The sequence below is a fragment of the Ciona intestinalis genome, chromosome 3 (genome assembly GCF_000224145.3).
Source record: "Ciona intestinalis chromosome 3, KH, whole genome shotgun sequence".
Taxonomy (NCBI): Eukaryota; Metazoa; Chordata; class Ascidiacea; order Phlebobranchia; family Cionidae; genus Ciona; species Ciona intestinalis.
Window position 1 is genome coordinate 6,523,275 of NC_020168.2, and position 25,003 is coordinate 6,548,277.

The 25,003-nt window shown below is 36.8% G+C and overlaps 5 protein-coding genes across 6 annotated transcripts in view; 2 read left to right on the forward strand and 3 right to left on the reverse strand.

The window, feature by feature from the left end:
• Positions 1-5,082, reverse strand: part of LOC100175483 (importin-7) — a 14,157-nt gene extending 9,075 nt beyond the window's left edge. Inside the window, exons 1-9 of the mRNA XM_026833637.1 lie at positions 4,927-5,082; positions 4,433-4,674; positions 4,044-4,202; positions 3,314-3,470; positions 2,809-2,910; positions 1,784-1,866; positions 1,393-1,463; positions 709-857; positions 109-208 (exon numbers count right to left, since the gene is read on the reverse strand). Coding sequence (XP_026689438.1) covers positions 109-208; positions 709-857; positions 1,393-1,463; positions 1,784-1,866; positions 2,809-2,910; positions 3,314-3,470; positions 4,044-4,202; positions 4,433-4,674; positions 4,927-5,043 — 1,180 coding nt within the window. The 5' untranslated portion in view covers positions 5,044-5,082. The remainder of the gene's footprint in view (positions 1-108; positions 209-708; positions 858-1,392; positions 1,464-1,783; positions 1,867-2,808; positions 2,911-3,313; positions 3,471-4,043; positions 4,203-4,432; positions 4,675-4,926) is intronic.
• Positions 5,083-6,032: 950 nt separating this feature from the next.
• On the reverse strand, positions 6,033-8,874 carry LOC100179470 (nuclear speckle splicing regulatory protein 1). Its single transcript, XM_002127949.5, has 6 exons — positions 8,752-8,874; positions 8,195-8,372; positions 7,858-7,995; positions 7,423-7,630; positions 7,079-7,157; positions 6,033-6,792 (listed from the first exon to the last, which is right to left on the reverse strand). Exons 1-6 carry the CDS (start codon positions 8,766-8,768, stop codon positions 6,081-6,083), a joined length of 1,332 nt encoding a protein of 443 aa, XP_002127985.1. The 5' UTR covers positions 8,769-8,874; the 3' UTR covers positions 6,033-6,080.
• A 19-nt stretch (positions 8,875-8,893) lies between these two features.
• Positions 8,894-10,520, forward strand: LOC100185683 (gastrula zinc finger protein XlCGF71.1-like). Its single transcript, XM_002127981.4, has 4 exons — positions 8,894-9,353; positions 9,558-9,733; positions 9,952-10,082; positions 10,326-10,520. Exons 1-4 carry the CDS (start codon positions 9,106-9,108, stop codon positions 10,455-10,457), a joined length of 687 nt encoding a protein of 228 aa, XP_002128017.1. The 5' UTR covers positions 8,894-9,105; the 3' UTR covers positions 10,458-10,520.
• Positions 10,521-11,047: 527 nt separating this feature from the next.
• LOC100177133 (ATP synthase subunit beta, mitochondrial) lies at positions 11,048-16,074 on the reverse strand. Its single transcript, XM_002128184.5, has 11 exons — positions 15,831-16,074; positions 15,411-15,596; positions 14,826-15,000; positions 14,384-14,505; positions 13,948-14,132; positions 13,555-13,691; positions 13,127-13,271; positions 12,674-12,886; positions 11,813-11,932; positions 11,546-11,627; positions 11,048-11,324 (listed from the first exon to the last, which is right to left on the reverse strand). The coding sequence occupies exons 1-11, from the start codon at positions 15,922-15,924 to the stop codon at positions 11,221-11,223; spliced, it is 1,563 nt and encodes a 520-aa protein (XP_002128220.1). The 5' UTR covers positions 15,925-16,074; the 3' UTR covers positions 11,048-11,220.
• Positions 16,075-17,522: 1,448 nt separating this feature from the next.
• Positions 17,523-25,003, forward strand: LOC100187360 (plasminogen). 2 transcript variants are annotated; one of them, XM_026833639.1, is made up of 11 exons: positions 17,523-18,001; positions 18,695-18,921; positions 19,143-19,254; positions 19,925-20,104; positions 20,565-20,774; positions 21,158-21,273; positions 21,743-21,873; positions 22,338-22,415; positions 22,845-23,125; positions 23,433-23,596; positions 24,715-25,003. In XM_026833639.1, the coding sequence occupies exons 1-11, from the start codon at positions 17,560-17,562 to the stop codon at positions 24,877-24,879; spliced, it is 2,106 nt and encodes a 701-aa protein (XP_026689440.1). In that variant the 5' UTR covers positions 17,523-17,559; the 3' UTR covers positions 24,880-25,003. The 2 variants fall into 2 exon arrangements, with proteins under 2 accessions (XP_026689440.1, XP_018666709.1); XM_018811164.2 differs by lacking the exon at positions 20,565-20,774.

The window sequence follows — 25,003 nt, forward strand, 5'->3', positions numbered from 1 at the left end:
TGTATTACAGCAAGCGACATTTGTTATACCACGCTAAGGATATAATACTGTGGATATTAAAGTGGCAACCATAGATAAGCCACCGAAGCACCAACAATAATAACTCACCAAACTTCATCCTAATATATTCATGCGGATCATCTTCCCAAACCTCTTTGTCTTCATCAGTGAAACACATCAGAGGGAAAATGATGTCTTTTAATAAATCCTGGAACAACAAGCATGATATAACACAAGCCTGCAACTATTTCTATATAGCAGCTCGTCCGGTATATAAAAACTAGTGTGGAATATATAAAAACTAGTGTGGAATAATTCCCTGACAAAGCCTTGCTGAACGAAAGAAACCTTAGGAATGCACTACATTTGCATACTAGACGAGTCGCTAAAAGAATATATAAATTATATACATTATGCCTGGTAGCGGAACTAACAGAATATTACATAAGCTACTACAGCAATAATTAGTGTGCACAGAACTTCTGTTCTGATGACTGGCTCAAATATGTCTTTTAGTAAGCCTACCTAGAAAGAAAAAGAAATAAGCTCATAAAAAAGTTCATAAAACCCCTTAACAACAGATTGTAAACAGACAGATAAAACACATGTATATTACAATAGGAGTAAGCACAGCATCTGAGGTATTGAAACAACTTCTACAGCATGCTACACTGTAGGACCTCATCCATATGGAATAGAAACACTTACATGGTAGGCTCCCTTCATAACTTTCCATGTATGCGCGTGACTGACAGATTGGTCAAGGAAATGCAAAGCTTGNTGTAAGACACGAGGTGCCACATATTCCTTGTTGCGGTAAGCGTCAAATATCTTCAACAGAACTTGGAGGATGCTCACTGTGGTGGATGTAATGGGGATTATTTGTTGATATTAACAGATAATATGGGAAGGTGGTTGTATCACTGTGTAGGTTAGGTCAAGTTGTGATATTGTGCTAAATGGAATAGTGATATTCATATATGGTACATATATGGGTGGTTTCTTATACACCAGACACACATGTTGTGTTCATACACCTCATTCTCGCTGTCTAATTATAGCATGGGTGTCTTCTTAAACACCAGACACACATGGTGTATTTATACACCTCATGCTCACTGTCAAGTTTTAACATGAGTGTCTTCTTAAACACCAGACACACATGGTGTATTCATACACCTCAGACCTCACACTTACTATCAAAGCTGTATGTTTATTGATTAAGATATGTCATCTATAATTCATTTACCTAATCAGCAAGAGTTATAGAAATTACAGCTTTAATCCCCTACACAGTAATATAAGTAAGTACAATACACAATGTATAGGTAACCTCAACAATAACAGTACCCAGGTTAAACATATATTAATATAAGTAACTTTAATAATCACCTGTGTATCGTTTAAGGAAGAATTCAGAGAAAGCGTTGTATTCCTTAGTCACGCTGCCTGGACTTCCATACCTTGTCGTGGGTAATGAGATGTTAAACAAATATACAAGTCATAATAAACAACCAGATTTAAATATATATACACCATCACTTCAACATTAAATAGAATCAAACAACGATTAAAATTGAGGACAAATAGAATTAAACAAACGAAAAAAAAATATACCCACAAATAAAGAAAGTGTAAAATAGAATATTACGAAAGCCTGGCTATAGATTGTTTAACATGAGAATAAAACAACATATATTAATTTTTACCAAAAGTTTTAAAACTAAAAACTATGAAATCACAAATATTAATAAGGTTACAAAGAAACAGTCTTAAAGTTTACCTTTCAAACATCCTTGCTAGGAAATGCACGGCCCACTTTTTACTTTTCCACCAAGGTAGCTCGCATCTCTCAAGTTCATCCACCTGTCAATCAAAAACAATATTAATATAAGGTGAAATATTTCTATTAAAATATATAACTGTACAGTGGGGCAAAGCAAGTCTATAATGCAACAATATTAAGATAATATGAAATATTTCTATTAAAATATTTAACAACGGAGAGAGTTAAACCTTTATATCTATTGAAATTACTATAAATAACGGCTCAATTATAAGTTCTGTGGCAAGCCTGTGGTGTAGTGGTTAAGCACTGTAGTTGTAACCAAATGATACCGGGTTCAACACCCAATGCTGCCACCATTGTTGTATATTATGTATCTTTGGCCAAAACATTTAAATTCATACTGCGCACTAATGGTAATTGATTGTCCAAATTATCACTTATATAAAAAACCTCACCAACAAAGTTACATACATGGTTATTATATGGAAGCAGGCACAAGGTGTATGAAAGTGAAAAAAGCAACATATGTTTAAAGACTGTTGATTCCGTTGATTGCAACCATTCATACAACTAAACTTTGTCCTATGACTCATGACTCAAACAGTCGCCTACACCATGTGTGTAAATAGTGAAGGTGAATGGAATTTGCCACAAGTCCATTGCATATGTGCATATACAAAACACTTTTGAACTTTTTATCTGAATTTTAGGCATATACAATTTTTTTTTATATGAATTTTATCAGTCAATAATAGTAAAAACAAAAAAGTAATAACTATGACTGTCTTTTCAGTTGTTACAAATATTCCTATATTTATACAAAGCATCATAGCAGTATAAATTAAAGAATAAAGAGAAAAACACAAATGTTAAAAACTCCTTTAAAGTTGCTACAGCCTACACTATTCTAACAATTAATGAATTTTGGTAAGAAGCATTTAACAGATATAAGCTCAGCCACTATTAACAGTTACATGTGAATTGTAGTGTTGTACATTGATAGCAAACACAAGTAATACCTGTAGTGTATCTGGTGGTGGTGGTGTGTCAATAATCACCCTCATAATATTAATCCATTCATCCATTATCTTTTCATTGAATAAATCCATGGGCAGTGAATACTGGAAGTAATTATAATATTAGAACTTTAATAATCATAAATGATGAAAGGAAATAGGGTAAGGATAAAACAATTACATATACTATCACTTGTTAACAAAGTTACTTAAATATCCTCAGCTAAATAACTTTTAACTATACATATATACTCTATGTGTAAAGTCCTAAAACGAGTTACTTCACAGTCCACATAGGGCCTAAGACTATAGGCAGCAAAAACAGTTAAAAATGCAGGAGAGCCAGGAATAATTCGACTCACATTTCTGTTACTTATTGGTTCTAATATTTACCGATGAAGACAGTGAAAAAAAATTCAGCCATCCTAGGTTTGGCACCTGCGTTTGGGACTTTGGATAATATAAGACACATTTGGCCATCACCCTAATACAACAGCCACACACTAACTTGTATAAGGGCGTATAATATTTTGAGCAATTGTTTCTGCAACAATGCAGAAGAAGCTGAAGGATCCTCCATCAACTTCCGGAAGAGTTGGAGCATCACAGGGAGCAGCAACTTCATCGCTTCAATCACCGGACCTCGCGCATCAGGTTTCTTGAATCTGAAGAAAAATAATTGATATGGCGGCACATGTAGACTGGCATAAGCTTTTGGGGGGTTTTGGTAAAAACTATGTAGGCTGTGACTTGGGGCTTTGGGCTGTATAAATGCAACCATAAGTTTAAGTTTTGTATTGAAGTTTTGTACTGAATAAAAGTATGTAGGCTGACAAAGGCTTTTTCGGGTGATTTGGTATGAACTGTTGGGATGTTGTTAAAATACAGTTTTGTTAAAATACACCCAACAGCCCAACACTTATTGTTCCAGATGCATTTATCAAGTAGTGAATGCAATATACTTTAACTGTAATAAATTTTATAATTTTACCCATGATTCGTTACCAAGAAATATGATTGTAACAGCCAAAAATAAAGTCCAGAAAATTGTATAATTTGTGTGTGCTACATTTTTCGCACTACCAGATCCTGCAATAATCTTTGGCTCTAATGGCTTGTATACACACGCAGGTAAAAGCTATTTTCCGCTTTAACTGGGTTCACAAAACTTATGGTGCAACACTAGTTTTAAAAGTTAGGCATCCCATACGTCACATAAAGCCAACAGTAACACTCACTCATATGTTTTGACGAGTTGATATAAAGTAAGCAGAGCTCCCATCCATTCGCGTGGGGCTTCAGATTGAAGATGGAAATGAACCTCGTTTACTACGTTTGGCCAAACTTGTGGGAAATCGTGTTTGATGATGTTTTGGACGACAACTGTAAGTTGGTTCCTGTGGAAAGGTTTGATTTTTAGGAGTCAAAACAGGGAAAGCAAGGTGGGCAGGCCTACCCTGAAACTTTCTACACTAGTCCGTAAACATAGAAACCAAATTTGTTTCATAGGATTGTGGGTCTAACTATCGTTAGCTGAAAATATGGTTAGTATGTGGCAATCAAATTCCATGAAACATTGTTTAAACATAAGGTGTAACTCTTAACAAAACTATTACACAGCAACTACCTTATAATATCAGGTGCATGAATTAAAGCTTTAACAATATTGCTTCTGATTAGACCACGGTCATTTTCATGGATTGAAAAAACGTCAGTAATTGGAGTTCCGTCCTTGTCCGTACGTTCATGCCAAGAATGGACGCACAAGTTCTTTAAATAAATTGCCCCTGATTGCCGCACAGCCATTTGTACTTCGTCGGACATTACTAGTTGTATCAGAAGAGGGGAAAACCCGGCAATTTTGTGCATCTGTTTATAGTATTATGTTTGTAAGTAAATCTGTATACATAGATGCCTTCTTATATACCAGACATATATGGTGTATTCATAAACCCATGCTCACTGTCCAGTTATAACATGGGTGTCTTCTTATACACCAGACACACATGGTGTATTTATACACCTCATGCTCACTGTCAAGTTATAACGTGGTTGTCTTCTTATACACCAGACACACATGGTGTATATACTATAACAAGCACCCATGCTTTATATAAGCACCTGATCAAGTTGTTCTTCAGCCTCCTTCCTCAGGTTTGGGTTCATTGTAGCTTCCAATGCGTTGAGTATTTTGTTTGGATCCATGGTGAGTATTTGTGCGTGCGTACAATCAGGCATCAGACTTGCTTAGCAGAACTACTCAGCTGGCTGTGTGGAAACAAACTTGTAGGTTTCAGTGTATAAATTGTGGGTGCTAGTGAAGAATTCCCCCCCCAACTTATTTGCTAACCACTTAGGTGTTGATGGACGGTTGGGGGTTAGTAGTTAGTGGTTATATAGGGGTTAGTGGTTAGAAAATAAGGTGGGGGGAAGACTCTTCACTAGCACCAAATTGTGCAGTATTAAATAAGCCTAATACCATTAGGTATAGTAGCCTATGATATAGGTGGGTATGATGGGTATACACATTCAAGGTTTTATAACTGGGCAATTTACGTGAGGATACATAGATTTATTTAACGTAATAGTACAAGGTAATAAAAAATAACAATTGAAATGCTTAAGCATTTAATATAACCTTGGGTACGAAAATACGTTCGAAAAGAACTTTTAACCTAACTATTTACTATAGTTCCTTTAAAGTTACGTTAATCGCGCACAAAACTATATTTATAAAGGGCCCGCAATACTTATGCGTATTCTAAACTCGTCTTTTACGACTGAAACAAGTTAAACTTGAGTTTAAAAAGCAAAAACTGAATAAAATTAGTCAAATTCCGTCACTGTACAAACTCCCGCCATTGAATATGAGCGAACATGCATTGCATATTTTACAGTGTTGCCAGATTTTGTTTGCTGTCGCGAATTAAGTTACGAGGTTTTGTGACTGTGCTCACTGCCACGTAATTAAATCATCTACGTTTTTTCAGTTAGGGTAATGTATGCCTAATTTACCATGTTTTTGACATACTACACAAGCTTTAGAATGATATTTTTCTTGGTGGAAAGCAATGTCAGGATAAGTTTATATACAGACTAGTTAAACGTGGGACCTACAACTGTGTCTACGATCTTTACTATTTCATACATCTTATGGCAATACACCTCTTTAAACTTCCTAATTGGCAATACACCTCTTTAAACTTTCTTCCTAAAATGCCTAATTATTAAAACAGACTTTTGTATTGTTGTATTTGTTTAAACTTTGTATAAAATCAATCTGAATCGACAACAGAAGCAGAACTTGCTGCCTTTTTACGAGCAAGATATCGTTCTTTTGCAGACAACACTGTATCTGTTGTTGAATGTTTTACAAACTTTGTAGAATTCGTTTTACTTTTTTCTTCATCAGTGATTTTAAACTTATTGTCTTTTTTATCATCCCTGCTTCGTTTATTCGATTCTGAATTACTCTTTTCTTCACGTCCTCTCTCGTTATCTCTTTTACTTTTGCCTTCTTCATGTTGGTTAATAGAACTCCTTTCTCCTTCTCTTCTCTTATTATCCGGAGTTGGATCTCGATGCTTCCTCCTTGAAGAAGAGGTCCTTTCTTCCTCCCTAGAGTCCTCTCTACGATTTCGATGTCGAGATTCCTCTTTACGACTTCTGGATTCCTTTTGATCACTAGATCTTCTCTCTTTCTCTACAGAGTCCTCCTTATCCTTCTTTGAAGTCCGTTTCTGATCCTTGGATCTCTCCCTATAGTCCAGATCTCTTGAGTCTCTCTTCTCATCCCTAGAACGATTTTTTTCATCATTTTTCCTCCTTTCTCGGTCTCCCCTTTTCTTTTGTTCCTCCCCTGAAGATCCTTCCTCTTCATCCGAATCTGAGAATGATATATCTGTGTCCGCATCTTCATCATTATCTGGTGGAGGATCTGAGGTTGTTGCAGGAACTTCTGGTTCACTTGGTGGTTCTTTTTTAACACTGCGAAAATAAATACAACAAGTCAACAATATTATAATCATACCTTCTTAGGTTGGTACATATATAATAAAAAATGTTGATGTATAGTATGGCTGACAATTTAGAAACTTTATGAAACCACCGAATTGTAGCAATTGCCACAATACACAAATAATAATTTATGTAGCTATTGTGGCACGCCCAAAACTTGGTTAAATGGCATAGTTGTCTTTAGGGTCGATTTGTAAGCCCACACAAAATAATTCCATTACTGATGTTGTAAATAAAAACATACTAAAATACAAACCTTGTTTCACCAACTTGTCGGTTCAACAAATGTTTATAAAAACCACTAAGATCTCTTTGTTTCTTCACATCCATTGCATCTGGAACAGATAAACTAAAAATTACTCTTTCTGGTACATAAGAGCATTTTTTAAGGATTCGGTCAAAGTGCTTTGCACTGAAAACAAGGACCATGAGGAATAAATGCAAGAAGATATGTCAGGCATCAAACGTATTGCTACAACCCAATTATTGACCACTCAGCTGGAACAATGTCCACAAGTGTCTATTTCAAGTACACATACACCTATCGGAACTTGTATCTTACAATCACCATGCACTTCCATTCCAACCTTAACACCTCACCTTCAATGGCTGCCATCCTTCTTTCTTCTTCTTCTTCCTGCTGTCTCTCTTCCATCCTCTTCTTATAAGCGGATGTTACGAACGCAGGTTTATCACTGAACTGATCTCCCTCCATCTTACGCTCCCTTTCAATCTTCCTCTCTTCAACTCTCTGCTTCTCACGAGCTCGAGACTCCGCAGCTTTCATCAGTTGCCCGATGTATTTCGGCTGCCAAGGTTTACAAGTAATTGAAACAAGTTTTACAAATTTGCAGACATTCTTGCCATTTCCCTTATAAGCTTTATTTTAAATTTGGGGATGTTTTTTATTAATTTATATAATTTAATATAAATTTTGACCACATTTTTATTTCAAATTCCACATTTGTCCATTGTTTTAGGCATTTAAGTATCCCCTTTCCTTAACAAATACAATATTCATATTTTACAACTCACAGCTTTTTGTTTATCAGCAGACACAACAGCAGCAGGTGTATTCTTGATGGCATTTTTTTGTTTCATATCATCGTATATGCTGTCGTATTCGTAAACTGTTGCATCTTGTTCCATAGCTTTTTGTATCTCAATTTTTGTCTGAAATGAAAGTTATATTTAAATGTCAGAAGTTATATTTAAACTGACAGAAAGTGTTGCTGACACCTCAAAGTACAGGCATTCATTTACATACAAGCATATATAACTCTATGGAATTGTGATGTAAGCACTAGACATCTTAGTTTGTTTAGTTAGAAAATAAACAACAACTCAATATAAAAGGAACCCAAGGTTTTACCTGTTTTTTGACAATTTTCTTCATAGCTTCTTTATGAATTTGTGCATTCACATCTTTATGTCCGTCTTCCTCCTCACTGGAGTCTCCACCAAACGCAGCAAGACGAGGTTTTAATATCGAACTTTTATTCAAAACTTTCTTCAATGTTGGTTTGTCTTTGCGGATAATGAGACCATACCTGTTGATATTCGTAATGGTGGAAATGTTGAAATTGTGGGTAAAGTATTATAATATATGAATTATCATGAAAAGTTAATATAATTGAAAGATAAAACCATTTATCTATTATAGGATATAAGCAAGTATGGTTTATCACTTTGAGTCCGCGTATAGACTCTGTGAGTTACTGTTTTGTAGCCAAATTTATCAAGTTTACAGTGCCACATGATCTAAAAAAACATGTGATACCGTTTATAAGGGACCAATGGGGCAATAATGGTGTAATGATGGTTGTCAGTCACCTTTATTCTTTACACTTGCAAATATACAAAACAGACTAAATCTGTCGCTCTACGGAGTTGCCGTGACTATTTATCATAAAACTAGTAATTACTTACTGTTTTGTGAAGCTCATTTCCGCTTTAATCGGCTTCAAAACAACAGAAATCGTGCGGGCGTAAGTCAATCAACAAAATATCAACAACTACACAATACACCAATGTGTTCCTAAAACTTAGTTGCAAAATGATCGCAAATGCCCGCACTTTGCGCTTTATATTTTGATGTTATAAAAAGGCTAAGTGCTAAAATAATTACTTGAAAACGTATTTTACTAAATACTATAGTAATTAAAAATTAACATATTTACTTAATTGGAGAATAATGTGGTCGACAAACGGTTCTTATTATATACACCTTGGTATCTTGTATATATTTTGTCAGAATCACGTTGTTTACATTTTGTTTTTAAGATGGATACAGACAGAGAAACATTAGACCCAAACAAACTGGCAAACTTCGCCATGAACTTGAAACCTGGCACATTGTGCAATTATGCAACTAGCGTAGATCATATACAACAAATAAAACCTACTAAAGACATCGTCGAAAACGAAAAAATATCGATAAAACCAAACCAACATTGGATTTGTCCAAAATGCAAAGTCGTTTTTGAAACAAGGGGAAAATTTGATTACCATAAACGTACGCATAAAGAGAGGTACAAAATACTTTATTTATAATACTTAAAATAATTTACCCCAATGTTATATGTCAACAAAAACACTAGTATAGTTCAGTATACTATTACACTACTACAAGGACATTCTTTGCTGTCTGTTATACAATAGAGTTTTCAAGAGAGATCTTAATCTTACTACACTCATGATTCTGGCACAGTTTTCTTACATACTTTTTCTTACAGAGTTTTCAAGAGATTTTCATGTTCAATTTGCGCAAAACTTTTTCCCACCAAGCAATCATTACAAGTTCACTCTGTTGTTCATTCACAACCACAAGATCGACCGTTCAGCTGCAAAACTTGCTCGAAAAGTTTTCAAACTAAACAAAATTTACAAAACCACATGAACATTCATTTAGGTATAAAATGGCTGTATTATTTCAATGAAATAGCCTGTACCAGTACCAGACAGCTTCTCTATCCCAATATATTTCAATGTATTACCATTTCGGTTGAAAATGTTATTTTAAAATCTGGTACAATGGTAGATTTAAAATATTTCTCCTCTGAAAGGATATCTGGTGAATCTCTTTTAAAAATTTAGCCTTAAACCATACAATATTTTTATTTTGTACAGATATTAAACCGTTTAAATGCAAGAAATGCAACAAGAGTTTTCGGGAGCAGTCAACCCTTACTAAACACTTGGCAACACACACTAAGGAAAAACACCATTCATGCAGTACGTGCAACATGAAGTTTTCACAGGTATAATAAATACATTTTCTATGATTATTACACTATCTGTTTGCATATTGACTTCTGAAATTGAGGTAATGTTTTCAACAATAAACTGGATATTTATTTACCTCTCATTAACCTGTCAAATACCCTCAATTCTGCTCATTAAATGCTCTCGTGAGAATAAACCACAATCTAACCATGTCCTTTCCTTGATGTCTTTAGCCAGTTCTACTTTTTCCTTGACTGTTTTTATAATTTACTCTCCAGGCAAGTTCACTACAGAGACATGTCAATAAGTTCCACCAAAACTTTGACAACTTCTCAGGTTTCTTGCCGGCCCTGGGAGCTGAGATAGTGGCCAACCAACTAATGCTGCTCGAAAACAAACTTGATCCTTAACTTATTATCTTCTGTGAAATAAATATACCTCGACACTTATAAAAAAACCTGCCCTTTATATTACCTTTGTTTAGTGAAGTAATTGGTGTTGAGGTTGGTTGTTAGAAGTTTCACCAGTTGTTTGAATTACGGTCCACTAATGTCTTTACCTTAACTTAGGTAGTTTGCAACAACTTTCATAATTTTACTGGCTATGTGTCTACACAGAATTTTTAAATTCAATATTATGAAACAACTTGCATAAAGTTTCCACATAAGAATTTTCAAAGTCAGTATTAATTACAGTAAAATAGGTTTTGATAGTGTTGAACAGGTTAAATTTGGAACCAAATTAGCCAACTAGTCATAGTCGGAAATCGAGTCATTAAACATCCTCTAGCTATCTGCGAACGGTTGCATTTCCTACCACCAATAAATTCCACTTGCAACCTGGCACAACTAAGAAGAACAAGCTTTCAATTCAACAGCTGGCGTTACTATTTCTCTTTTGGCAACTATGGATTATACACTAAGAAGTTGCAAGATTCCTAGCTAAGCCAAGTTTTGACAAGCTAACTAACAACTAAACAGCCTAATAAATTAAAATCACATTTCATATCCGAAGGAACTCTTTTTATTTCACAAGATATAAGACTTTTCAAATTAAAATGAAACTATTGGTTTCCAAACGTGTTGAACTTGAAATAGAAATGGCACGACAGGAGATGTGGAATTTTGGTGGCACCTTCCAGAAACACGGAACAAATATAAATAAAAAGTTTCTTTAATCTTCAGCCATATCTGCAGCAATTTGGTCAGCTTTAGTAAGAACTTCTTGAATGTCACCAACCATGTAGAAAGCTCCCTCAGGTAAATGGTCGAGTTCACCTGGAAGTTTGTGTTGGTTATTTTTGATAAAGTTTAAAGTGTTAAATGAGAACACCAGGGGGAAAAACAAGTTTAGCAGATTTCCAAAAATCAGTAAAGTTAATACTCCAAATTGTGTTGACATAATTATTAAGAACTTGCACAGTAAGTTTGGGTAATCCAGACGACCTAGGAAAAAAAGACAAAACAATGCTTTCACAATATTAATAACAAACTTGTACCTTCAAGAATCCTGTTGAATCCAATCATTGTATCTTTCAAAGACACCAACTTGCCTGGGGTACCAGTGAAGGTTTCAGCCACCTGTAACAACGGGATGTCAATAACGTTTTGAAACCAATACACAAACTGAGAGAACACTAAAAAGCACCGTCCTTTATTTCTAGCAACAAACCAATACTTGTCTTTTTGCCAAGACTTTCCAGACATAAATACATTTCGCTAGACTTTCTAAACATAACGCAAATACAATCAATAATATTCTTTACTTGGAAAGGTTGTGACAAGAAACGTTGGATCTTGCGAGCCCGGGTCACTGTAAGTTTCTCTTCCTGTGATAATTCACCCATACCAAGGATAGCAATGATGTCCTGGAGTGACTTGTGATCCTGGGGTATAGAAGGTAAAGTTAGCTGGTACGATGCCTCCAACAGTGTTAGGCATAAACGCCAATACATGTAACAGATAGAAAAAGCAAGGGATACAAACCAAAACTGTTCGATCTATATTTCAATTAAAGACATTTTAAAAGCAATCCCCTTTTTTTAAGTATATAAACGTTTTATAACCCTTGTCAGACAGTTCACCGAGTTACTGAATTAAAGTTACCTTGCTGGAATTATATAAAAAAACAAAAAGCAAGGGATACAAACCAAAACTGTTCGATCGATTTAAAACTGTTCGATCTAGTTGTCAATTAAAGACATTTTAAAAGCAATCCCCTTTTTTTTTAAGTATTATAAACGTTTTATAACTCTTGTCAGACAGTTCACCAAGTTACTGAATTAAAGTTACCTTGCTGGAATTATATAAAAAAACAAGAAAAAGCAAGGGATACAAACCAAAACTGTTCGATCTATTTAAAACTGTTCGATCTATTTAAAACTGTTCGATCTATTTAAAACTGTTCGATCTATTTAAAACTGTTCGATCTATTTAAAACTGTTCGATCTATTTAAAACTGTTCGATCTATTTAAAACTGTTCGATCTATTTAAAACTGTTCGATCTAGTTGTCAATTAAAGACATTTTAAAAGCAATCCCCTTTTTTTTAAATATTATAAACGTTTTATAACTCCCCTGGAATTATATAAAAAAACAAGGTAACCGAATATATTACTACGCCTCACCTGTAAAATCTTCTTCACCCTCCTTGCGCAATCATAATGTTCAATACCAACAATGTTGGGGTCCATGATACGAGAGGATGATTCAAGTGGGTCCACAGCGGGGTAGAAACCAAGTTCTGATACTTGACGGGACAACACGGTTGTTGCATCCAAGTGAGAGAAAGTGGTGGCTGGACTTGGATCAGTCAAATCGTCAGCAGGTACGTAGATGGCCTGAATAAGTAGGAATCGCAGATATTGTAAGGAACAGGATGCAGCCAGATTATGACAGTTATAAAGACAACGTATTAACCAAACAACATTGCTGAAATTTACAAAGAGTGAACAGGATTTTCAAAGTTCGTTTTAATTTTAGCGATGTTTGGCTCTAATTTATCTTGTCAGAAATACCTTGATCGTTCTCACATCAAACAAATTTCTGATTATTATCAGTAAAACATTTTATTGGTTTACCTGTACAGATGTGATGGATCCTTTCTTGGTGGTTGTGATTCTCTCCTGCATGGTACCCATGTCAGTAGCCAGGGTGGGTTGGTAACCGACAGCTGATGGGATACGACCAAGCAAAGCAGATACCTCAGAACCAGCTTGGGTGAACCTAGGTTAAAACACATTTTAACTAATTTGCATTGTTTTAAAAATAAAGGGTGGTGACATTTTTGAAATTTGCATTCTTTTTTTAAGATAAAAGTGTGGTCCTAAGGATTTGGTTGACAAAAATTTTATTCTGATTTATAATAAATTTAAATTTTTGCTTCTTCAATGTCAAAATTTAAGACAAGGTTCAAATGCAACTGGAGATGATCAACTTTTGCACACAAAAAAAAGGTTGGTTTGGAAATCCTTCTACCACAAATAGGTTTATCAGCGTTAGTTTTTACCTGAAAATGTTGTCAATAAACAGAAGCACGTCTTGTCCCTCCATATCACGGAAATATTCAGCAACAGTTAAACCAGTGAGTGCGACTCGTGCACGTGCACCCGGTGGTTCGTTCATTTGTCCGTATACAAGTGCTACCTGTTATGTATTATTTTGTTAACATTGGACTGGGTGGTCTCATTAGTATCTACAAACGGACAGGCATGTTACGGGAGATTTAGACTAGTGTTGGCCCATTCTGTAGTTTTCACTGCTTAGTTTTTAAAATGAATTCATTTTTAGTAAGTTTTACAAATATTATAATGAGCTCTTTTTCAGGAATCCATTGACATTCGCACACACTGCACCACGAAATACTATCAAAACAATTCAACATCAACCACCAATATCATACCTTTGATGTTTTATCAGTGAGTGAGATGACACCGGAATCAATCATCTCATGGTAAAGATCATTCCCTTCTCTTGTTCGTTCACCAACACCAGCAAACACAGAGTAACCACCATGAGCTTTCGCTACATTGTTGATAAGTTCCATGATGAAGACAGTCTTGCCGACACCAGCACCACCAAACAAACCTGAAATATAAACCAGGTTTAATCATATAGCCTTTCATGTGCAAATTTACACCAGACTGCTGACAAAAGAAAAAAACGGACCAACTTTTTCCCACAACACAAATGAATTAGGGACAGATAAAGAAGCCTCCAGCAGCAAACAAATAAACAGTTTATATTACACCTTTAAATTCATAATTTATTGCAATATTATTAAATTAGTGACCCTGGATAGGTCAATATCCACCCTATACTTCCAGCAGCAAACCTACCAATCTTTCCTCCCTTTGCATAGGGAGCAAGGAGATCCACAACCTTGATTCCAGTTTCAAGAATCTCTTGAGCACCACCAGTATCAATCAGGTCTGGGGGTGGCGCGTGGATGCCGGCAAAGCTGGAACGCAAGATATGATAATTACAATCTTATTTAAAAGGATTGCAATAAACATTAGTAACCTATTCCATTGATTACGACGCATACAACCAACGGTAAAACAACACCCTAATAACAAATTATCCAAACAAACCAAATTAAAACGGAACTTCTGCCACATGCAAAAATGTTAAAAATCCAGAATTATCCCTCTTGTATACTTTTAGTAAAGGTACACCAATCTAGATAAAATAAGCCAACCCTGGCATTAGATACAAAGCCAGGTGTGAATCACACAGGATGTCACCCATAAACAATAAAATACATAGCAACCAACTTACTGTTCAGTATCCACTGGTCCACGTTCATCAATAGGCTCCCCAATAACATTGATGATTCTACCGAGGGTTCCTGGACCAACCGGGACTCTGATTGGTCCACCAACATCCACGACCTTTTGACCTCTCACCAATCTCTCAGTGGAATCCATAGCGATGGTTCGGACGGTGTTTTGACCTGGTGGGAAGTTTAATTTATTGGTTTTCAGTGAGTAACTCTAAGCATGCATAGAAGCCGTATTATAAGAACCATTTATCTGGTTTTGACGCGGTAAAAAGTATATTGTTATTTTGTTAATGGAATATTGTTATTTTGTTTATGTTTAAAAGCAATTACAGCTATCAAAATGTGTAAATGGGATATAAGAACAAACTTGTTCTCTTACTATACTATTAAAGTGCAACAATTGCAATGTTAATCCAAATAAAGATTAAATTTTAACCCTATAAAATAGTTTAACACTGTCGGGTGCTGGGGTAATCTCTGGCCTTTGTGGATTTCCAGACTTGCAAAATGTATCTTCTCACCCATATAAAACAGAAATCTGCATAAAACACAAACAAATAACCACACAATTCAATTTATACCAAGATGCTGTGCAACTTCCAGCACAAGTCTGGTGTCTCTTCCTTCAACTTCAAGGGCATTGAGGATCCTTGGTCTTCCCTCCTCAAAATGAACGTCCACTACTGGCCCAATGACGGCCACTACCTCTCCCTTCAATACACCAGGTGCTGCAGTTTCTTTGGCCGCAGCTTTCGCACTGTAATCGCCTGTGAATGCATTGGTTGACGTATAATAAAGAGTTTAATCTAATATTAATGGAATAATAAAAAAGAAATTCCTATAATGAAATCTGCAGGTTTATGGGTAATTGCATAATGCAAAACTGTAATACATGCATGCAGAACATTAATCTGCATAATATTTAGTAAAATGTAACCCAGAATACCATTTGCTTTAACCAAAATCAAGCAGAATAAATAAACAACACTAGTTGTACTCACGATTGATCAGATTTGTTGCGGATCGTGCGCCATTGTTCACCAATGGAGAGGCCGATTGGAAAGCCTTCAAACAACTCCTTGCCGTGTTCAACATATTGCCAAATCAAGGGATATAACGGGTCCTGTTTGAAAGGGCAACCACTTATACCCGTACCTGCTATAAAATGTAAGAACTAGTTGTTAATAACTGAACAAAAACGAACTGATTATAAATAACCTCAACTTGAATTCGTTGAAACGTTCTCCGGTGAAACCGTTCATGCGTAACGTCACGGTGGCGACCTTGCCCCTGATTATAGTTCGGGAAATCCTAAATGACGTAATAATGTTTGGGGACTGAGAAATGGTGTTGAAATTTTACTCGTTGTTCAAATAAATGCGAATGAGACAATTTTTATTGATTGTGTTGTTATCTAAAAATAGTTATTTAAGTTAATAATTTATATTGATAAAACTAAAGCCTAGGAAATCGTACATGCAAGGAAAATAGAAAAAAATTATCTAAATTTAAAATATGAGAATAAATTTAGTTATTTCAATATATGTGTAAAGTACCATGTTTTATTATAACTATTATGCTTAATTACGAACGAAAATTTATTTCCAATGTTTTCTAAAAACCTCATTTTGTTTATCATAATCGTTATATCTCTAGCTCCCACGTGCGGATACTAAATACGATAATAACCGAGCAGGTGAGCGGATGCGAAAAAGAAAAAGTTTGCGGGTACGTTAAGTACTTGATCACTACAGTCGATGGTGGGCAGGTTGTAATATAGTACCCGCAATGCTGGATGTATCTCTTGAGCGGATATTTAATTTCGGCACATATGGTAGAATTTGAGGCAAGATAAAAATAAGCCAGGTGGTGAAGCTTAATGTATTTGATGAAGACGAGGCAACATGGTTAAAGATATCTTTAGTGGACCATAGAGACAATTATATAAGAAGTTGTTTTAGATCAGATTTACATCGAGTAGACAAGAAGCATCTAAACAGTATTCGATTATGTAAAAGAAAATGATTTTACGCGGCTACTTGTAAGCGGGCACGAGGTGTATGAAACAGAACACCGATGTTATAATGACTGTGGTTGTCTCGCCATGCGGGAATAAGTAAGTTACATTCATTCATAATGGCAAATACACCGGATGGTTAGATGTAGCGGGTAATTAGTTGGCGTTATATTGCGGTTGGGTGTTTACTTATAAAGGGCCTGAGGGTTTAGGTTTACAATAAATGAAGCCAAACTTTGCGACTTCTTATACAATTGTGGTTACCCAAAGTATTTGTGATTTCGGTCAAGATTAACACAAGAATGCCGACGAAGAATAAGCGTCGAAAATTATCTCATATGTGTCGGGAGCTGTTTATTTGTGTCCAAACAATTAGGCGATTATTCATGTTCTCTTAAACTGAGCCGTGTACGTCATATTTAAGTTATTATGAAGTAATAATGGGTGTTACGTGGATATTATATTTTGATATGTTACGTCACACACACACCACATTGTTATCTCGGGTTCTACTCGTTTTTTTTTGTGTCAACGATTCGAGAAATCGGGATACGATAACAATTTAACAAAGCTAATTATTTGTTACGTCATAATCCGCGGGTTAATACTTGCTACCTTTGTGATGTCATAATTAATCAGAGCTTTAATTCCAGAATTACAAGAGTAGCCGGATAATGATTTATGTCGTATGAATACGTGTTGTTTGCTAAACAATGAAAACCGGATTAAAAGACTGCCATCGGCGAACACGTTATGACGTAACAATAAACGAAAATCCGGCTCATCCAATCAGAGGTTCGAAACTTTTAAATAAAAACATTCTATTCACGTCAAATTTTCGTTGCATGATTTTATTGCTATGGTTACTGGCGTCTCCAGCGTGCTGCAATGACGTCATCGGTAACGTAACGTCATCAGGAAGACTCCTAAGCGTCATGGTGGGAAACAAGTCGATTTTATCGAGGGCCGGATTGTTCAAGCCGATGCATATTAAACGAGTCAACGGAATATTACCCACTGTCATAACCCCCACCTTCAACCCATACAGTGGGGTTTACAACAACAGAAGATTTTCGTATCGGCAAGCTACGTCATCAAGATACAGCGACGCTGCGAGTAATTTTCTACGAACAAGGATATTTTCGATTTTCGGACGTAAGTATATGATAATATATATAGGGGTAATCTGCTAACTTTGGCCTTGATTTTGGGTTCGCATGGTATGTCTCGCTATATGGGACCTTATGTATAGTATAGGGTGGGGAAAGACGGGACATCTTTAGCACAAAATACCCAAATATCCTGTATTTTAAACAAATAACAACGGTCTATGGGAGTCGTGAGGATACGGTTTTATAATTTTTTAATTGTTCTTTGTTTATTACCAAATGGAACGAGAAAATACAATTAAAATGTGTCTAATCTTCTCCCACCCTATACTGTATATAGAATAGAAGGCGCTGTATACGGGTAATGGGTCAACTTTCGCCTTAATCTTAGGTTCGATATATAGTGTTAGTCGCATACTTCGTATGTTGCACAAACATATCATATTAAACCTACGATCATTCGTTGAAAACACATATTTCGCAATTTAATCTTTTAAGCCGCTTAGTGTTTAGTAGCGCTTACCTGCTTGAAGGTAAATACATCGAGCTTGTTCATACTTGGGGCATCTGTGGTGGTTTAATCGCTAAGAAGGAATGCGGTATTTGAAAAAACGTTTTTCATGTGTGTTGCTGTTTATTTTGTGTGGGTCTATAACATGTATAACGTGCGGTGGTGACGTGCTTTAATTAGAATAATTATAATTAAATAATTAGGTTTATTTACCTTGTCTTTTTAAAGGGAATTTCTCGAACAAATCGATTCAGCTAGCTGGCAGTTATCTTCCATATATGGGCCGTGTGCAAGTGTCAATTCGAGAGCAAAGATGGGGGACAATATGTGGGGACCAGTGGGATGCAAAGGACGCAACTGTGGCTTGCAGAGAACTTGGGTTTGCGGTCGGTGGGGTCATTGCTCGACCGAGGATGGAATTCGGAAGAGACACCGGCCCTGTTGTTTTAACACAGGTGAAATTACCATTTTAAACAGTTACCCCAAATCATTACATAATATATACGCGTGGTTAACTCGTAAGCGCACATCGGATGCATAAAAAGAACACTTGTGTTATAAATGTGGTTGCTCCGCCGCACGAGAATAAATTTTCACTTTACTAGAATTCTACAATCTTCGCTACCGTAATCAAAGTAGCAAACAAAAGATATTGTTACCAATAAATTCTCCCCAGGTTAAATGTCGAGGCGACGAATCAAAGTTGAGCGAATGTCGATCTACGAGATGGGATGGACACAACTCACTGGAGTGTGGTTCGAAGCTCACCGCTGCTGGAGTCGTGTGTGGTATGTTTAAGAAATAAATGTGTTAATGTAGCTTATTTTACCTTGCGTGACGAGAAAACGACAATCTTTATAACACGAATGTTCTGTTTCATACACATCGTGCCCGCTTATAAGTTACCACGTATTTAACTTTGTGAACTTTTCTCTGCTTTATAGTGGCTAACATGGTTATCACATTAAGCGTCACGAATTGGCGGACGTAAATTTACATGGAGTTAAAATTAAATACGTGTTTGTTTAACTACAATGTCCTCTTTGTGACGTCATAGTTAACGCGCGATTATTGACGTCATAATGCGGATTGAGTGAAATCCACAAACGCCAGAAACCGCGATAACTTATTATCTTTATCAAGGTTTTATTACATCACGACTTAAATTGTTTGAAATTAACCACAATTTCCTTTGCTCTAAATCACAAACAGTGTACCGCTTACAGAAATAAATCACACAACAACTCATCATAATACGGTATATGACATATACGCATACCGGGTAGGTGATTAAAAGCGATATCAAAACGTCGACAAAATAAGATTAGTTTCTCCTTTAGGCTTATATGTTGCACTTAGCAGCAGCAGTTTTTATACATAGTTATAGTATGGCCTATTTGTACATGGTTATATTTTGGCCTATATATATATTACACCAAGCATTTCCCTTACTTGCAGGTTGCCCGATAGACGTGCCACCAAACGTCCACACAAGGTGCTTCATATACACTAGCTTTCCCAACGACAGCATGTACTGCATGTACTCGTGTAAGGCGGGTGAGGTTTTAGTGGGAAGTCGACGTAGAAGGTGTGGAGCCGAACAAACATGGTCGGGGACTCGCCCTTACTGCGTACCAAGTGAGATGTTATATGCTAATATACGGCCTATGCTGGAATATAGATATATTGGGATAGGGGGAGATGGGACACCGCTTCATTCAATTTTCTTGTCCCATTTATGGTAGTATACAAAGAACATTCAGAGAATTATAAAACCGTATCCTCACGTCTCCCCCACCCTACTATATGTTATTTGTATGCCGTATAATATAGGACAGGATTTATGAAATTAAGTATTGGTTTGAGATACCATATGTGTCTATAGTGTACCACGACACCCATCATATGTGCCATTAAAGTGTTCTACACTTATCTTAGAAATAATGCATGTGTCAGCTATTTCGTCTTTTACTTTACGTTTTTTGCTTACTTGTTCTGCTTTACTTTGACTCTCAATATTTTACTGCTATATTTTTGCATGCAAATCTTCTGATAACTGGTCCATGACATTCTTTCTCCTCGTGCATGTTCTTTTTAGCTATCCCAGAAAGTCGTCGGCAGCTTTGCCAAATCCATGCGGGAAGCCGACTCCCGTGTCTCCGCCAAAATTTGCTCGAATCTCCCGAGGCATGGAACTCACCGAGCTCTGTGATAGCTTCCATGCCTGCAAACGCTGAGCGCTGCATCCAAATTGGTTGTTGCTTCAACCTCAACACAAACGTCAATTCCACGCAATGCTTTCTACCAGGTGGGCTTCTCCAAGCATTCCTATTTTCATTCCCACATTACCGTTTTCAAACTTTCATTCCGCAAACTTGTATTTCTTTTCTTCGTAAACAACAAGTTTTATATGGTAGAATGGGGGAAGATAGGACAGCTTTGGCACATAATATCCGAATATCCTGACCGTGTTTTAAATAATTACCAACGGTCTATGGGCGTTTTGGGCATATAGTTTTACGATTCTTTGAATGTTCCTTGTTTACTACCACATGGGACGAGAAAATAGAGTTAAATAATGTCCCAATTTCCTCCATTTTGGGTTGTTTTTCGTACTTTGTTTCATTTTTACAAATTTCTTTATTGTATAATGGTAATCTTATATTACTATAAGTATGTATTGTTAAACAGCCGATAGTCCATGTTCATTAAGGCCGTGTAGGAACGGTGGTTCGTGCCAGGATTACTTAGGTGGGAGCGGTTACTCGTGTACATGTGTGTTGCCCTATGCTGGAAGGAATTGTGAGGTCGGTTGTTATGTGTTGTTTAAATAAAGCCTGTTATAACTCAACAGTGAGCACAAGGTGCTATGAAAACACCATGTGTGTCTGCTGTATTGGACACCCATGTTATAACTCGACAGTGAGCATGAGGTGTATGAATACACCGTATGTGTCTGGTGTATAAGAAGACACCCATGTTATTACTTGACAGTCAGCATGAGGTGTATGAATACACCATGTGTAACTGGTGTATAAGAAGACACCCATGTTATAACTCGACAGTGAGCATGAAGTGTATGAATACACCATGTGTGTCTGGTGTATAAGAAGACACCCATGTTATAACTCAGCAGTGAGCATGAGGTGTATTAAAACACCATGTGTGTTTGGTATATAAGAATATACACGTGTTATAACTGGATGAGAATAAAGTTTATAGGACTTTATGAATTATTATACCCCAAATAAATACACACACACCCCATATTCACAGTACCGCCGATCGTGGGGATGCGGGGTGTCCACCACTACACAGGATCTGCGTACAGTTCGTCCCCAACTTCGTATAGTGGGTGGGAGAAACACTAACGTGGGGAGTTGGCCATGGGTGGTACAACTTAGAGAGTGAGTGTTTTATTCTACATTGGTGGGTCAAATAGCAAGGCACGCCGCGGGGTTACTGGGATTTAGGTCAGAGTTGACATATCACTAAAATAAGCACATTCTATTTCATATGGGTGAGGTGCTATGACAAGGTATGACTTAATATCTGGGATTTATGCAAAAGTTTGGGTAAAGAAACCAAGATATTTAATGGAGATGACTGCGTACTAGTCTGTATTTAAAATACGCTTACCGTAATGTTAAATACAGTGGAGTGGGGGAAGACAGGACACCTTAAACACATAATATCCAAATAGTCTGACCGTGTTTTAAACAATTAACAACAGTCTGTGGAAGTCGTGAAGATACGGTTTGATAATTCATTGAATGTTCTTTGTTTACTACCAAATGAAAAGAGAAAAATAAACGAAAAGGTGTCCCATCTTCTCCCACCCTACTATAATAATTGATGTGATCTCGTATAGTAACGACGAACACTTCTGCGTTGGAACTTTGATAGCTCCACAATGGGTTGCAACGGCCGCTCACTGCATGAAAGAAAAGTAAGTCATGGATCTTGTCCTATTTTTTTTGCGCTGTGGAGTGCTCGCCTATGGACCAGGAGATGTAGGTTCGAGGTCCACGCTGCTACAGGTGCGGGCGTATGAGTCATTGTACAAAACAGTTAACCGAAATTGTTCTAAATCAGTTGGCTGGTTAGCCCCAACGTTACATACGTAGTAACTCGTAAGCAGGCACGAGGTGTATGAAACAGAGCACCCGTGTTATAACGGTTATAGTTTACCAGTCACAAGGGGATAAATAAGTTACATATGTAATTTGTAAGAGGGCACGAGTTCCATGAAACAGAACAACTGCGTATTGTAACGAATACATTGCCCACCATAAGGATAAATAAGTTAAAATAATATTTAATTTTTCGATTTTTGTTACCGTCGCCACAAGGTTCTAAGGTTTGAATATTGTTTTAGGGGAATCACCTCTGGTCGACAGAATGACACGAAATGGTCGATTCTGGTTGGCCAGCATAGTTTAACCGGGTTCGACAATTCAAGTCAAACAATCGGCTTCTATTCCGTCACAATGCACAACTACACGAACATCGATATTCCGCGAAACGACATCGCGTTGATCAAACTTAATCACCCCGTTGTTATGGGCAACCAGAGTGGGGTAATATGCTTGCCGGGGTGGAGGGGGGAAAACCCCGAACCTGGTACCAAATGTTGGGTAGCAGGGTGGGGACGAAATAGTAAGTATATGACGTCGTAATGTATAGTAATGTAAATGGTGCCGGGATGTAGGTCTTTATAATTTATAGTCATCACAATAATATAGTTTCTGTTCTATTAGAGCGAGGTCTTTATTGAGCAACACCTGGGACCTTAGATGCAGGTTTATTGTCTCATTACCCCAACACGGATTGTCTTGTATATTATATTGTACCTTTTCAGTGAGGTATACTTGAGACTTGATGTAGGTCTATTTCCCTAACACCTATAGCTCAAAACCACGAACTAAGTTCCAAACTTTTTTGGATTACCGACAAATATTTTCAGCCCCCGTCACTGACGAGGAAGCTCCAACGCTTCACCATGCGGATATTCCGATCTTATCAAACTCTAGGTGTCGCCGTTACAACGACAGACGAAGAGATTATAGCAACATACCTGATGACGTCATATGTGCGGGTTATGACGCAGGCGGTGTGGACGCATGCAAGGTGAGATGACGTCATCGTTAACTTAGTCGTTCGTTATCAATACTTATGCTCCAATTCGTTACAGCTTATAACGGGTAGTCTACAATGCATAGCTCTTAACACGGTGGATAATTCGTTGGGTTATAACACATAAAACTAAAATATCTTACTAACTTGCTTATCTACCGCTTACAAAATAACGGCGAAGGACAACTCGATAGAATGTATAACACGGGTGTTCTGCACTGTACACGGTGGCTCTAACTATAATGCAATTAACACGACACCTATCATCACATTTACTGCCAAATGCAACTTTACTACTAGCATGATAGAGTTACACTACAATCGATCTAACAGTTCATCACTTCGTCTCTTTGAGTCCACTGATACGTATAGTACAACCGTTTCAACAACTGTATTAACATCCTAAACAATAATAACCTTAAACCGTTTTTAAGTTTAAAACTCGCGTTTAAACATATTCTGACCATAATTCACCAACACCAAACAGCTGCATACAGCAGAAAGTATAGAATGAGAACAGTAGCTTATCTTTCTTATACCACCTCTCAATACTTTATTACTATATGGTAAAAACTGAAAAACCTGCATAACACATTTTGAAAACTAAAACTTAGATGATGGCCTTTTAAAAGTCTTATTAATGGTTAACGCAGCTGACTATATTAAACCACAACCTCGCTATACTTACACATCAACTCCGCAGACTTTCAAATCTCTGGAACCGCTCTGCACTGAATGCGAAAAACGCACAAACAATTATCACAAACACGGGACGCGCGTAAGATATAAGTAAGGGCTGACAGGAATAATAGCAACGGTCAAGATAATGAGTGATAAACGTAATTTACATTGATCCTTGCGCGGCTGGACAATGACAGTTGTTATAACACGGGTGTTCTGTTTAATACCTTCCGTGCTTGCTTGTTGTGAAATAGGCTCCTATAGGACGCACGCCAACGGTGGTAACAGCGTCGAGCCTCGAACACAAATCTTTGGGCTAAACAAAGGGCCGCCATAACCACTATATGCTATACACCAGCACCTCATCCTTTCTCGCAGTAAAATTTGCCAATATTGTTGTACCAACGCTTATTTTCCTTTTGTTGCTACAGGGCGACAGCGGAGGACCTTTGATGTGCCTTAGATCCGATGACACCTGGTACCTTGCCGGCGTCGTGTCTTGGGGGTACGGGTGTGCCCAGCCTAACACACCAGGCGTATATACCCGTGTGTCTCATTATTTAAACTGGATATACAACACTTTGCAATTAGTTTAAACTTCTTGTATATTAATATTTATAATTTGTTGTGTAAAGATACGATGATTCACAACCTCGTTTACGTTAACCACAATTGTTAAATTAATATTATTTATTTTAACTTAACAATTTCCTAAACACC

Excerpts from the sequence above, each read along its gene's own strand:
- LOC100179470 (XM_002127949.5), bottom strand. Across the intron at positions 7,996-8,194 it reads AGAAAATTGTCAAAAAACAG|ACAAAAATTGAGATACAAAA; the intron begins GTAAAACCTTGG and ends CTTTCATTTCAG. Across the intron at positions 6,793-7,078 it reads CGACAAGTTGGTGAAACAAG|TGTTAAAAAAGAACCACCAA; the intron begins GTTTGTATTTTA and ends TTATTTTCGCAG.
- LOC100187360 (XM_026833639.1), top strand. The coding sequence starts at position 17,560 with ATGAAAACCGGATTAAAAGACTGCCATCGGCGAACACGTTATGACGTA. Across the intron at positions 18,002-18,694 it reads GATATTTTCGATTTTCGGAC|GGAATTTCTCGAACAAATCG; the intron begins GTAAGTATATGA and ends GTCTTTTTAAAG. Across the intron at positions 19,255-19,924 it reads CGCTGCTGGAGTCGTGTGTG|GTTGCCCGATAGACGTGCCA; the intron begins GTATGTTTAAGA and ends CCTTACTTGCAG.
- LOC100185683 (XM_002127981.4), top strand. The coding sequence starts at position 9,106 with ATGGATACAGACAGAGAAACATTAGACCCAAACAAACTGGCAAACTTC. Across the intron at positions 9,354-9,557 it reads AAACGTACGCATAAAGAGAG|AGTTTTCAAGAGATTTTCAT; the intron begins GTACAAAATACT and ends TTTTTCTTACAG. Across the intron at positions 9,734-9,951 it reads CCACATGAACATTCATTTAG|ATATTAAACCGTTTAAATGC; the intron begins GTATAAAATGGC and ends TATTTTGTACAG.
- LOC100177133 (XM_002128184.5), bottom strand. The coding sequence starts at position 15,924 with ATGTTGAACACGGCAAGGAGTTGTTTGAAGGCTTTCCAATCGGCCTCT. Across the intron at positions 12,887-13,126 it reads GATCCATCACATCTGTACAG|GCCATCTACGTACCTGCTGA; the intron begins GTAAACCAATAA and ends CTACTTATTCAG. Across the intron at positions 11,933-12,673 it reads GGGTGAAGAAGATTTTACAG|GATCACAAGTCACTCCAGGA; the intron begins GTGAGGCGTAGT and ends TCTATACCCCAG.